Source organism: Ascaphus truei, chromosome 3 (assembly GCF_040206685.1).
Source record: "Ascaphus truei isolate aAscTru1 chromosome 3, aAscTru1.hap1, whole genome shotgun sequence".
NCBI classification, from domain to species: Eukaryota; Metazoa; Chordata; class Amphibia; order Anura; family Ascaphidae; genus Ascaphus; species Ascaphus truei.
The window spans coordinates 358,740,962-358,755,455 of record NC_134485.1 but is presented as its reverse complement, the minus strand read 5'-3'; the positions used below and the strand labels follow the sequence as shown (position 1 = coordinate 358,755,455).

General features: G+C 43.0%; 1 protein-coding gene across 3 annotated transcripts in view; it reads right to left on the bottom strand.

The window, feature by feature from the left end:
- Positions 1 to 296: 296 nt before the first annotated feature.
- STOML3 (stomatin like 3) overlaps positions 297 to 14,494 on the bottom strand; it is a 48,780-nt gene continuing 34,582 nt past the window's right edge. For 2 of the 3 annotated variants that reach the window (XM_075592045.1, XM_075592044.1), the window contains exons 6-8: positions 13,783 to 13,986; positions 7,503 to 7,637; positions 298 to 5,158 (exon numbers count right to left, since the gene is read on the bottom strand). In XM_075592045.1, the coding sequence (XP_075448160.1) occupies positions 4,964 to 5,158; positions 7,503 to 7,637; positions 13,783 to 13,986 (534 nt within the window). In that variant the 3' untranslated portion in view covers positions 298 to 4,963. Of the gene's footprint in view, positions 5,159 to 7,502; positions 7,638 to 13,782; positions 13,987 to 14,494 lie in introns of all 3 variants that reach the window. The other variant, XM_075592046.1, reaches the window with a different exon arrangement.

The following is a 14,494-nucleotide window of genomic DNA, read 5'->3' as shown; positions in this document are numbered from 1 at the left end:
CTCCAGTCGCAAAGGACCACCAACAGGTCAGGTTTTAAGGATATCCCTGCTTCAGCACAGGTTGAGATATACCAATTTTCTTCAATCTCTGAGTTTTATTTTAGCTTTTTAGGATTCTTCTCCTCTGCTTATTGTAAAAAAAAACAAAGGTCTTTTGGTTCAAGAAAAATGCAAAGGAATTAGCATGAGAGTCTCTCAAAGTATCTGTAGCCAATGTTTTGTAATTAGTGATAGATTGTGTATCATGTGAATAATGACCAGTTTTTGTTTGATGTTTTTATTTATATACCAGATTTTTTCTTGTACTGTTATTTTATTACACATATGAAATAAACATTTAGGGGAGGTATACAAAAGAAGAAAGGGTTGGGGGTGAATGAGGGGTATATCTCCATCATATTGTGATAATGTCATAGTTATGTATAGCTAACAGCACGAAAAAAAAGCATATTTTCCCATCTGCAATATACACACCAAAATCTGCCATATGGCTGCTCTAGGCTTAGAACAATAAGGGCTACTGCTCCTCTTACCCAGGATACCAATCCTGCCAAAGTTCCCACAATGTACAGTATTGTAGGATCTGGTGTTATGATTTAGGAAGGCCATCCGCTTTTCCATAATTCTCACCTCGTTTACTTTATTTATTACATTTTATGGGACAGGGGCCTCCTCATTTTATGAACTCCTTTCAATAACACACCTTGCTGCAGTAAAGACATGGAATGACAGCCTCTGCAGGGACGTCGGGAGGTTCTCTAATGGTTTTGCCAGAAGGAAACATAGGGAGTTAAATTATATTTTAGATTCCAAAAGAGATTCTAGAAAGATATGTATGGATGCCCAGTAACACTTAATCTTCTGCCACGCCCACCAAATATAAACCACGTCTCCTTTCATTCCATACACGTTTTCTTTAATATTAGTGCAAATTGAGGATTTGGAGGCTCCTTCCCAAATGACCTCACTGGTTATGTCTAAGTTCAGGTCAAGCGCACATTGGGACATATATTTATGTTCCTGGGATATCCCCACCAGGACTAACTCCTGATAAAGTTTAGTAATTAACCCTATATGGTAGTCCTCGCACCTACAAAGGTTCTCAAAATTTGTGCAGCTCTAGAATACTTCCTCTTGGGTCTCCTTTAGGATAAAGTGTCTGACCTTCAGGTGTCTAAATTAAGTGGCCTATCTCTCACTAGTAGGTCTCCTATATCTTTGATGCCTGCATTCCTCCAAAAATCGTAGGTCCTGGCTTGAATCCCTGGTGGAATGTTAGGGTTGTCATAAAGTGGTGTTAGTTTGGAAGGGGTGTTTGGACGAGGGAATTTTAATTTCATTGAGCTCCATATTCTAGTTGTATAATTAATTGTCAGGGACTTGGATTTGTAGAGCTTGAGTTGCTATTTGGTCAGCCATTATCTGGCCAAGTTTAGATACTAACCCATCTGCTCCACTTCTCAGGTGCGTGCCAAGGTATCAGCTGCAAACAATGACATTTTGGAAGAGTCCTTACCTATTGTTATGCCCTTTATATTGATGTTACTCCTGATTGACTGAGCCAGTGGTTCGATCATGAGGAGAGCCCTTTTAGACTAGCTGTGGGTGTAGCATACAGTGCTTGTATTCCCCTCAGGATTATGCCTAAAAAAATAATTTATCTTGCGTTATTAGCATGAGGTGCCAATTTATAAGGTTGAACGCCTTCTCTGCATCCAAACTCAGGGCTACCCCTCTGATCTTATTGCTCGGAGCGTAGTTAATTATATGAATAATTTTCTTCATGTTGTCAGAGGTTTGGTGTGTGGGGATGAAGCCCACCTGGTCTGGGTGTGTACCAACCTGGGGAGAATCCATATACTGTACCAGATTTTTTTTATTAATCTAAAGAATCACTGGAAAATTTCGTTTTCTTGTTCTCAATCACACTTTTCACATTTTTCCAAATCTTTCTGTAGTTGAATACTACATTTTTGGAAGATTTTACTTTGTTAAGATTTAAATTATGCTTCACTTGAGTGATATCTTTCTTTAATTTAGTAAGACTTATCTGCTCTACTTCAATAAGTAAATGCATGAATTGCATAGAACAACGGTTCAATACTGATTCCCACCTATTGCAAAGGATCAGTAAGGCCGGTTGGGAAGATTCTCAATGTAAGACCTCCTGAAATCATCCCCAATTTAATATTAGGCTCCAAATGGCAGATGTTCCTCCATGTCTTTTTTTTTTTTTTTTACAATTGATGGGGACAGCAATGGGGACCACTTGTGCCCTCACTTTGGCAAATGTATTTTGGGAAGTGCAAGGTTGTTTTCACTGAGGAAATGAACAGATACACTAAATCTATGTCAACTTGGTTTCAATTTTAGAGACGACATGACCTTTCTGTGGAATGGAACGACACATGAAGGCAGTGAGTTTATAACCATCCTAAATCAAAACAATCTTAATATTAAATTGACAATTCGAAAAGAATTGAAAAAAAAAATTAAGAAATGAATGTAAAAAATGTTAAAGAAATTTAAAAGTCGTAAAAGAAACTGCTACAACTAACTTGTTGCATTCTACAAGTGCACACCCCCAAGTTCTCATTAAGGGTTTACCCACAGGTAAAGCAGTGCTTCCCAACTCCAGTATTCACGTACCTCCAACAGGTTAGGTTTTAAGGATATCTCTGCTTCAGCACAAGTGGCTCAATTGGTCGTTCAGTCATTTTGATTGACCTGTGCTGAAGCAGAGATATCCTTAAAACCTGACCTGTTGGGGACATTGAGGACGAGAGTTGGGAATCGCTGCTTTGGAGTCTGTCCCAGCTGCTTCAACCAGAGTACATTCCTGAGAAGAGCAAGGGCAGTTTATTTACAGAAAGGGATATAGCAATAGAAAAGGCCATTGCCAAGCGTGATCAATTATTGACTCAAAAATATTGACAAAGCTGAAGTGGAAAAACCAATATTCATTCCTACATTTAATCCACAATGGGAGACTATTCCTTTTGTTTCACACAAACACTAGCACATTTGCTTAATGATAATGATCTAATGCCCTTTGTGAAGTCTGGTGTCTATATGGTGCACACAAGACAACCACATTTACGTGATCAATCGGTGATATTTTGTTGCTAAAGCATGTATTTAAAAAATGGAAGAGTGAGGACAAATTATTTTCCTTGTGGATCATGTAAGGGCTGTCAGTATTTGTAACCCACAAAAGTATTTATGGACAGTGCTATAAAGAAAGGCTTTGTGATAAAACATTACAGAAATGATCTACAGTGATCATCTACAGTTTGACTTGCTCCTGCCACCAGTATATCTGGGAATTACCACCTGACAACTAAGGCCTCGGGCTCGGTGGCGCGGGCGGCCACACGCGAGTTTCCCACCAGCAGGGGAATCCTCCCGAGCCGGTCCTGGTCCCCCCTGGCGGCACAGCGCACTACACGCTGTGGCGCATCAGCCGCTATGGGATACAAGAGAATGGTGATCCCTAGCGTTGACGCGTCATGTGGTGTGGCTGTAAGCCAATGGGGAGGGGAGGCTTCGGGAGGAGGAGAGGCTTCGGGGAGCGGGGAGGAGTGTGGAGTGAAAGCAGCGTGAGTGCCTGTCTGTGTGTATGTGTGTGTCTGAGTGCGTGCGTGCCTGTCTGTGTGTGTGTGTGTGTGCCTGAGTGCGTGAGTGCCTGCCTCTGTCTGTCTGTGTGTGTGTATGAGTGCCTGCGTGTGTGTATGAGTGCCTGATTGTGTGTGTGCCTGCGTGTGTGTGTGTGTGCCTGCGTGTGTGTGTTGCTTACTTACCTTCAATCAGCAGCTCCAGCCCGAGCCGTGGAGGGAGGGGGGGGAGAGTAGCGGGTCCCTCCGCTCAAGCCACGCCCCCCCGTGTCAAGCCTCCCACTCCCGCCCACCTCCTGCTCCCTACAGACCGCATATCGCGGTCTGTGTATGTCAGCGCCCCGCCTGTATGCAGTGCGGGCGCGCTGACTCTGGGAGCGGGGCCTTAGCCTAGGATGCAAATGTGTGAGTATTAAAAAAAGGAAAGAAGCTTACTAGGGTAGCCATGCAGGGTGATATCGGGAGCAATACTGTCTGCTACATCTGTACATTTCATGGATTCATTTGTTTATGCAAAGTTGTTGCAACTGTGCGGGTAAATTGTGCAATATGTACATCACTGAAAATAATCTTCACAGTCTCTCTGTTTTTATGATTGATTGCATATTTATACACCCTAACTGGTTTACCGTTTCTACATCACACATGCTGAAAACCACATTTACAGGAGACCAAACAAACCAATGTTAATTTATATCAATCTGAGTCAAATTGTGAATTCCAATTTATTTCAAAATATTATCCCATTTATCATACATTTATATTGTGGGGATAATTCTATAACATGTTTGTTTTTTGCCCCAAGTACATTTCAGTTTTCTTGATTATGATATTACCTTATTGTACCTTATAATAAAATGTGGTCTGTTTGTAATCTCTGCATCATAAACCAATTATTTATTAGGATCCTTTTTCAACCCCATTAAACTAATCTACTATTATAATTTGAGTCATGCCAGGTCATGTTATGGTGCCGGTCGTTGTGTGCTGTAACTCCTATTACTTTAACAGGATAAATATTGATTTTTTTTGTTAATGCTTGTGAATGTTCTAAGAAATGTTGGACTTGATCAAAATAGACTGAAAGATAAGTTTGAGCTCTGCATCTAGATGCAGTTTAGGGACCTTGTTACACAGACCTTGAGCTGGAGCTGTGCATCGGGCTTATATTAATTTCCTAAATGGAACTACTCAAGAGGAAATTGTTTTTGTTGTGTCAATTAGCAATATTTTATCCTCAATGGCGCGTATAATTTGCCAGTGAAAATTAAATTAAATGCAATGGGGGTTTGGGGGGGTTGGTCTACAGAGAAAGAAATTCAATCAGGCTAATTTTGCTCCAAAGCGATTCACTTCATTTTCTGCATGAAGCCCTGAAGAATGTCGATGGGGAGAGGGAATATAATGGTGGAATTGTTCTCTGCTGCAACTGTAGTCAGGGTTTGCAGATAGCGCAGTTGAAGAGCTGCTGGAGACTCCATTAAAACTATTGAGGCTTCCTTCAGAGATCGGGAAGCGTTCATCTCCCCTTCCGCTGCTACAATCTACAATGGTAAAAAAAAACAGAAGGCTGGACTCACTAAAGTTCAACATAACAGCGTTAAAAGAGAAAAAAAAGATCGCAGTTATTTCCAGCATTACCACCGTACCGCCTTAATCACTAAACATTATTTATTCTTAAATGGGTATCGATATTCATTCCTATTTGTATAAAAGAAAATTGTGTTCTCAATGTTAAATAACTCTACCGATACAAGTACAAGCTTACTCATAGAAATCCACATTATTTCACACGTGGTGCAATTGTGGGGAAGAGAGAGTGGTCAGCTAGCCATGGGTTGGCCATGACTAGCTGGCAACTTGGGCTACTAAGGGGATAATACTGTATATTAATATATCCTTCATTGTTAATACTGTATTATGTATTTTGATCACCTATTCTAGGTTGGCAAGTCTTACCTTGTCTGTATATACAGTATAGTTGCAAGATAGGCCTAATGCCAGCCTTGGGTATGTGATAAATTGGCAATATTTATTGGCATTAGCTACAGTAGATTGCATAGTTTCCGAGTTCAGTGAACAGCATGTGAATAAGTAATTAGCCAGTAATTACTCATTTGTATACACCCCAGTTAAAAATAGCGCTGATATAAAAAATAATAGGGCTTTAGGTCACAGGACAATAAATAGAATTGGCATCAAATACCAATTAAGCCAACTTTTTTCAGTTACCGACCTTCAGAAAATTCCCCCCATAGAGCTCGTCACTAGATTTCCAGATTGAAAAAACATATCAGGGGATATTGACAATGTTTTGAAGACCTATTCACTAACCCCACATCACCAGCACTAAAGCTTTTTAACTTGGTGAAATTAATGCTCATTTTCAATATGGTACAGTATATGCAAATGAGCATGTAATTATCACAAAATTACTTTGTCCCATAAATCAGATCTGGTGATATTGGATTTCCACCAAAAAATAAAACATATTTGTATCACAGAACTCAGGCTGTCATTAGGCCTATTGTGGCTTTGTTTATAGCAGATACTGTACACAATGTCAAGATAACACTAGCCAAGCTAGAATAGGTGATACAATACAATGTATCACTTTCATAAATATCTACCCCTTGAAATCTAAGTGGTCATCTAGGCAAGTTCAACGCCTGCCTATCTGGCCACGTAGATCTATTAAGGGGTTAATGCAGTCCCTACTCTAATATCCATATCGCCATCACTATCCTGACCCTCCAATAAGAGTCTGTATAATGGCATCTCAATGGTCAACAGGTCCCTATGGGTTAAAAAACAAACCAATGTACACTACAATAAAAATGACATGCATAGAAATGATTACACAATGTGACAATAAGTTTTAACCCTTCAGTACATCCTTTCAATGACACCCCAGTTTGTCTCCATAGTGCTAAATGAGTTAAAAGTAAATAAAACGTCCAACTTACTCTCCATCTTCAGGGTCTCCACAAACCCCTTTGAACTTTTCCACAAAAAGGCCAATTCTTCTGGCCTTAAAATCCATGTGTTGATGAAATAACAAAACAAAAGCCTGACAGAAAAACTTATTTAGCCAAACAACATGGCCCAATTCCTGGCATCTTTATCACTTGCAGGACGATAACAGAAGCAAACATATACAACACAAACATCTTCCACCTCCAATGAGGCCTAATCCATGGACACAGTTGCACCCTTCAGTCTATATCCTTCCTTGTCCCACGAAGAGCCCCCCTCAATGTTGACTGCAGAAATGGATGCTATGTTACTTGAAGGTCTGACGAGCATACACATGGATTGAAGTGGGCCATTGTGCCCATGGAGGCTGAAGTTTTTTCAGATTTTGTTTGTTTTCCTTTTTTTAATTTTTGCATTTTTTTATATAGGCAAGAAATGAAGAGGCTATGCATTGGGTCATATAGTTTTTTTTTTTTTTTTTTTTTAAACAAGTAAATGTGAACAGCTGCACAACCAAATAAAGGATCATTCAATACATACGGTTGGTTACCGGTGCTCCTGGCACAGGGAATACCTTTCTAAGTAATCCAGAATCAGTAAAATTAAGTTCATTCAGGGCACTACAGATTTTGTAATCAAAAATTTACATTTATTAGCAACACAAGGTTTCGACCATCAGAGTGGCATGCCAGTCACTTGAGAAAGGCCACTCTGATGGTCAAAACGCTGTGTTGCTAATAAATGTTAAAGTTTTTTTTTTAACACCATATGGAATTTAGGGCCAATTGTGGATTAGTTCCTGAGGGTTTGTGTGCAGAGCACTAGCTGGCCACTAATGCTACAAAGGAATTAATATATTTAAACATTGTGTATACTGTACATTTTGTTTGAGATATAGTTTTTGGATTCTACCTTTGCTCGGGCCTCACGCACAGCCTCTGCTTCAGCAGCCATAGCTCTCTGCATCGATACAGGTAGACGCACATCTCTCATCTCAACACGCTCCACCGTCACTCCCCATTGGTGCGTAGCATTGTCTAGTAGTGACTATGGAAACAATATTGTAGAATTAAATATAAACCTTTTTAGGCTGCAACTGATAGGCCCCTCAATCAGAGTGCAGAGAAAATGAGTGTATTGCATGGCCATTATGGGAATGGACTCGGCCCACCAAGCCAGCATGTTTTAATAGGTTTAATAGCTTTGTCATTTTCTTTAAATATGTCACCTATGTTTTTGATTTCTTTTTTTAATATCAACAAAATCAATATAATTATAATGGTAATTGGGATACAGAAAGGAAAAGAGGGGGGATTTATCTGAAATATACTGTACCATTTAATTATGACTTGCTTTTGTCTTATATTTATTACTAGCTGAGAGCCCCGGCGTTGCCCGGGATGTTTGTGGTGTGGGTGTGGCATTTGGGTGGGGAGTGGTCCACGCGGCCCATGTGCGGTGGTAGTGCTGCTGTGGCTGTACTGATGGTGATTGTATTGGTGTGCTGATTTGGGAGGGTTTGGTGCTGATGTGGGGGTGCGGATGTGGGTGTGCCGATGGGGGAGGTGCAAAGGTGGCGATGTGTGGGTGCTGATGGTGTTGATGGGGGCTGGGAATGGTGGGGAGCCGAGAATGCCAGTGTGCTGGGGGGGCATGGGATACCGGTGTGCTGATGTGGTGGTGCTGGGGTGTGTGTGTGTATACATGTTTGTGTGTATACATTGTATGTGTGTGTGTGTATACATGTGTGTGTGTGTATGTGTACGTGTGTGTGTATGTGTATGTGGAGGGGGGGGAAGGGGAGGTGGGGGGGAGGTGGTGGGAAGGGGGGGTGGGGGGGAGGTGGTGGGAAGGGGGGGGGTGGGGGGGAGGTGGTGGGAAGGGGGGGGGTGGGGGGGAGGTGGTGGGAAGGGGGGGGTGGGGGGGAGGTGGTGGGAAGGGGGGGAGGTGGTGGGGAGTTGGGAAGGGGGGTGGGGTTGGCTTTGGGGGGTGGAGGTGGTGAGGAGGTGGTGGGAGGTTGTAAGGGGGGAGTGAAGGGAAGGTGAAGGGGGGGTGAAGGTGGGGGTGGAGGGGAGGTGAAGGTGGGGGTGGAGGGGAGGTGAAAGGGGGGGGGTGGAGGGGAGGTGAAGGGGGGGGGTGGAGGGGAGGTGAAGGGGGGTGGAGGGGAGGTGAAGGGGGGGTGGAGGGGAGGTGAAGGGGGGGGTGGAAGGGAAGGGAAGTGGAGTGAGGGGAGGTGAGGGGTGGGTGAGGGGAGGTGAGGTGAAGGGGGGTGAGGGGAGGTGAAGGGGGGTGAGGGGAGGTGAAGGGCGCTCCCTCACCCGTCCGGCAGCTCCCTCACCCGTCCGGCCGCTCCCTCACCCGTCCGGCCGCTCCCACGTGGTCTGAGGCGGGAGGCAGCTTGTTGTGGCCGCTCCCCCGCTGTGTCCCGGGCGCTCGCTCCCCCGCTGACTGTAGCGGCGCCAGGGGGTGGAGGGGAGGTGAAGGGGGGTGAAGGGGAGGTGAAGGCCGCTCACTCACCCGTCCGGAAGGTCCCACGTGGTCTGAGGCGGGAGGCAGCTTGTTGTGGCCGCTCCCCCGCTGTGTCCCGGGCGCTCGCTCGCTCCGCTGACTGTAGCGGCGCCGGGGGGGGGGGGGGGGGTGGAGGGGAGGTGATTTGAAGGGGGGTGAGGGGTGGGTGAAAGCCGCTCACTCACCCGTCCGGCAGCTCCCTCACCCGTCCGGCCGCTCCCACGTGGAACTGAGGCGGGAGGCAGCTTGTTGTGGCCGCTCCCCCGCTGTGTCCCGGTGACTGTAGCGGCGCCGGGGGGGGGGGGGGGGTTGAAAGCGCGGGAGACACGGGGAGAGGAGGAGGCTGATTTCGGGGAGGAAGAGGCGGAGGCGGGTATGTGAGGGCCCCCCCCCCCCCCCGGGTTATACATGCTGCTAATGTACACCCCCCCCCTACTGTGTGTGTGTGTCCGTGTGTGTGTGTGTGTGTGTGTGTGTGTGTGTGTGTGTGTGTGTGTGTGTGTGTGTGTCCGTGTGTGTGTGTGTGTGTCCGTGTGTGTGTGTGTGTCCCTGTGTGTGTGTGTGTGTGTGTGTGTCCCTGTGTGTCCTTTGGGCCGTCACTCCGCCTCAGGCCAATGAGAGGTGTGCGGGGGCGGCCCAAGGGACCAATGAGATTTCCCCTAGGGACACCGGACATCCAGCAGGCAGGCATGCATGCAGGCAGGCAGGCAAACATACAGTGCTTTCACTAATATAGTATAAGATTTACATTTTTTTATCAAAGTAGAAATTAAAAATACATGTACTTAGATGTCTTAACTGCTGATTGTTTATTTGTTGCAGAATTTAGTCTAATATAGTATGTTATATTTTAAGAGTTTGTATCCCAGTTGATGGTGTCTTCTATTGTTCTTAGTAAATAAGACCTATGCATCTTCAAATTGATACATGTAGTATATGAGTGAGTTTTTCCACTGTATCAATGTTGCATACTTAGACAACCAGATATTAATACTAGGGGCAAAAGATAGTTCACAATATATGGGTATCTCTAACTACATTTAGTAAGTGTAAAACAAAGGCATCTGGTATTTTGTCTCTATTAAGTAGGATCATCCATGGATCCCATGACATCCTAATCACAGTTATTGTTAGAATTCCTTCCAAAAAGGTTTAATAAGTGGGTCTTCCCACCATATATGTAACATTAACCCCTTTCTTCCACAGCCTCTTCAACATCCATTAGATGCCCATGGATACAAATGGCTCACTACCAGGGTTTAATACTACTTGTATAATATTGTGTGAGATAATCTAAAGTTGTTATAGAAATAGAGGAAGATCTGGTTGTTTTCTTTTATGGGGATATTTTTGCTTGTAATTCCCTTGCCCAAAATTTTACAAAACAAGGTTTGTCTTTGTTATATGCATCTACTAAAATCATATAAATTGCAGAGGGATTGTGTCCAGTAGACCTTAAATATAGATGCATATTTCCAAACGGCGGTTTGACACATTTAATATATTAATACTAAAATTTATTTTTTAATTCCATGTAAAAGTACCAAATGTGCAATTGGTGTATAGTGCCAATATTCTAAATCAGTCCATTTATATTTCCACATGTACATTTTACAGATGCAGTGGCCATTATTTTAAAAAATCACGGCGCAGTGCGCTGCTGTACTCCATGCGGCATGAACGCGGCCAATCGCCCCAGGCACCCGTATTCATCGCGGTTGCTTTGTTTGAATTTCATGGATTGTGTGCAATTAAATGCAATGAAATGAATGAATTGTAATGTGTACAGTAGTGGGCTACTGTGTCAATTTCAGGTGTTTAAAAGCCAGAACACTAAAATGCCATTTTATGCTCTCGCCTGCACTCACGTCTTAAGGCGGTACGGTTGGAAGAAATCCCGCGCCATGACATGGGTATTCCGAGGTATACACCGCGTGATTTGTTAAAATAATGGCCGCTGCATCTGTATGTATTTCCTTCATTATGGCTCCATGTCCATGGGGATTTTAAACCTTAAGAGATATTTAAGTTTAGTTCAACTGATGCATGATCAGAAAATTGTATTGGTTCATTGTTTATGCTTTTAATTCTATCAATGTTATTTTGTTCTACAAAAATGCATAAGAAGTAGTGTGACCTACTGTGCTCATTTGCATGTCATTACCCAGACTCCCTGGCTGCAGTGGAAGAACTGTGTACTAAGCAGTATTGGGGAAAGACAGGGTTGCAGACCTGTCCAAGACATGCAAATGCACCACTAGTGGTAGATTTATTTACTGTATACAATAATGTATTACATTGTTGTGTATATCGTGTGTGGGCGTGTATACAAATTGTAATCTTTATTAGATGCTTATATATGCTCCAGGCATGTAGAAGATTATATGAATTAGTATTTTGTTAATTGCTTTAATCTGTTGAAATGTCAAAAAAGATTTTCCAGCAGAGCCCTCTATAGTGAGAATCACAGTGAAATGAAATACATCTCCTACTGCTAAAATTCCATCTTTACAATCATCCAAAACAGAACAAATATTTTTTAAAGGCATTTTGTCTTGTATCTGGGCGTATGTATTAGCACAGGTGTATGTTATATTTTTTACCTTTTATAAACACAAATCTTCCCTCCGGATTTATTTTTTTGTTTTTTGTTTTTTTGTTCAATTAGCTAAAATGGAAGAGTCTTGTTCAATAGGACGCGTGCATCACTTGAAGAATTGTAACATTTTGTGTGCTTTCTTCTATGCTGGCATCTCTGCTGTACATATTAGTCATAGTGTCCTGCAATTATTGTCTGGGATTGCAATAGTGCTGAGGCTTTTTTTCCAGTGCACTAACGGAGCTCCATCATTAAGCGGCCATCTTGTGAATCGCCTGCCAAGACCCCCAGCTGTGTAATTTTAACGATCATGACTAACTGCAAAAAGTACATTAGCGAATACAATTAAATATTAAGGTAGTGAATACAATTAAATGAAATGTAAATGAGATAATTTACAATGATTTTGTTTGTGGATGACGAGGACGTGAAAGAGAAACTACAAATATGTAGTGAGTGATATCAGTGCAATATACATAAAACAAAGAGACATATGTCCCAAACCAGTTCCAGTAAAGTTCTGAGAACAAGAAATCCAATTCCAGAAGGTTATCCTTATGGAGAACACTGCAGCATCTAAGGCTACCGCCCCTCTGCCTGAGCTGCACGCGCGTCTGCCGGGCTGGCAGCACGTGCAGCCGAGTTCCCCGGTCTGCAGTGAGCTGCAGGGGGAAAGACAGGGTGGGGCGTGATGAGGGCGCGCCATGACATCACCTGGCAGGTTCGCCCTCATTGGCTGAATCGCCAGGGGCGTGGCCTAGCGCTCCATCGCTAGGTCTCTTCTCAAGTTTCCAGTCTCCTGGAAAAACGCACCACGCGAGTGGCAGCGGCCGCCCTTTGCAGCGGGCCCGGCCCCATTAAGGGGTGGCTCTTGTCCCCACAGTGCCATAGCGGGCGCTGCAGTAGCCAGCGGGGACCAAGCCTTAGTGATGTAACCAAGCCACATGAAAAGAGAGAGAAGCGCAAGTTCCATAGCGTAACTCTGTAGCAATTTATTGAATGATTAAAAAGAGATGGTCTGAAGGACATACACTCACAAGGAGAGGATAAAGTCAGGCAATTTCCAGAATGTTTCTCTGCACAGATAACGCCACCAGAACGTATATATATACACACACACACACACACACACAATATATATATATATATAGTGATGTCTACATCCCGTCGCAGTATCTTAGGTCCCATATTAAGGAAGGAAGCTCTGTACTCCTTTACTCAGGGTTTATTTCCATGGGTTAGATAATACAATAACAGGCCTACCATCCCTTTAAGGCAAAACAAATCATAAAATAAACGTCTACTCTTTCATTCGTCACTGACTAAACATGCAGCTCCAGCCCTCTCTAACAGGACCACCAGCCCAAAACATGTACTAGTATAGGTAAACAATATATACAGTCTTTAGGCACTGCAATATAGAAAATAGTTCTTATCTGTTCTGTGGGGGCTCGGCCCCAAGAGAGTCTAGGGAATTCCTCCCAAGGCTCCAGGTAATTCCCTCTGGACCCTGCAACAGCATCAAGGTCCTGGACAGGACATCCCTGCTTCAGCACAGTCTCATATCCTTCCTTCTTCCTGGGATTTACAACCCAGGCAGTCCCAACAGGCTCCGCGACCAGCGAGCCTAGAGGACTGGGCTATGCCAGCTTCACCTTGCTGGGGAGAAGTCTCTCTCTCTCCCTCTTTTCAGGGGAAAACTATCTCTCTCTGTGTGAAGGCCACTTCCTGACTTTTAAAACTCCTGTTTCTTCAGGAGTCCAGTCTGCTTAATTAGTTGCAGCTGCAGCAAGCTTTCCAGGGGAGGTTAACTGTTTATACACTGGGAAGCACCCTTACTGCACTATTCCAGCACCTAGAAACAATGATTGTATATATAATCATTTTTTAAGGGTCCTTTTGTGTCTGAGTCAAACAATAACTCTTCAAACTCTGTATATTTTTCATTTTAAGTGGATTGCAAATAGTGGTGGATAAACATTGCTACAGTCACAATTTTTTTCTTTTACATTTTACTAGCCACTCTGCCCTGGGAGCTACTTATGTATGCTGCTCCATGCAGATAGAATGCAGAGCAAGTTTTACCTGAATGTTGTGGGCAATCTCTTCACGGTTGGACAAGATACTAGAAAGCGTTTGAGTTCCAAGAATGGTTCTCAGAGTTGTTTGAGCTAATTGGTGGGTAGCTAAATGAACATTGTTCACATTTGCCACTGACTTGATTGCATTTCGAATCTTGTAATACAGAACTCCATCAACTGTCGTAGTGACAGAATCTTTGGTAAGGATCTAGAATACAAAGGCAATGCAATGTTATCAGTATTGTAATATAATAATGAATGCAAATAAAAAGCATGCAACATATAAAGCAAAAGCATTGAGTCGGAATATCTGTAATTTAAACACTATAGTGGATCTATATACATTAACTGGCCGCTCCTCCTTCTCTTGCCGTGCACCCCAAAACTGGAACAATCTCCCGGAGACTCTCACAGCCGCCACCAGTCTAAGTTCTTTCAAAACTAAAGCTATCTCACATTTTAATCTGGTCTGTAACTGTTACAAATGCATATAATATATATTATCTCTTACTGTGCATGCAATGTCTTATGTATATATATATATATATATATGTATATATATATATATTGTATATAATGTATACCCTGTTCACTTATGTAACTGTATTTGTAACCATGTATTATTTGTCATCTTAACTCTATGCCCAGGACATACTTGAAAACGACATGTAACTCTGAAGTTGATGGTTAAAAATCCCCATTAGTGAGGCCGCTGG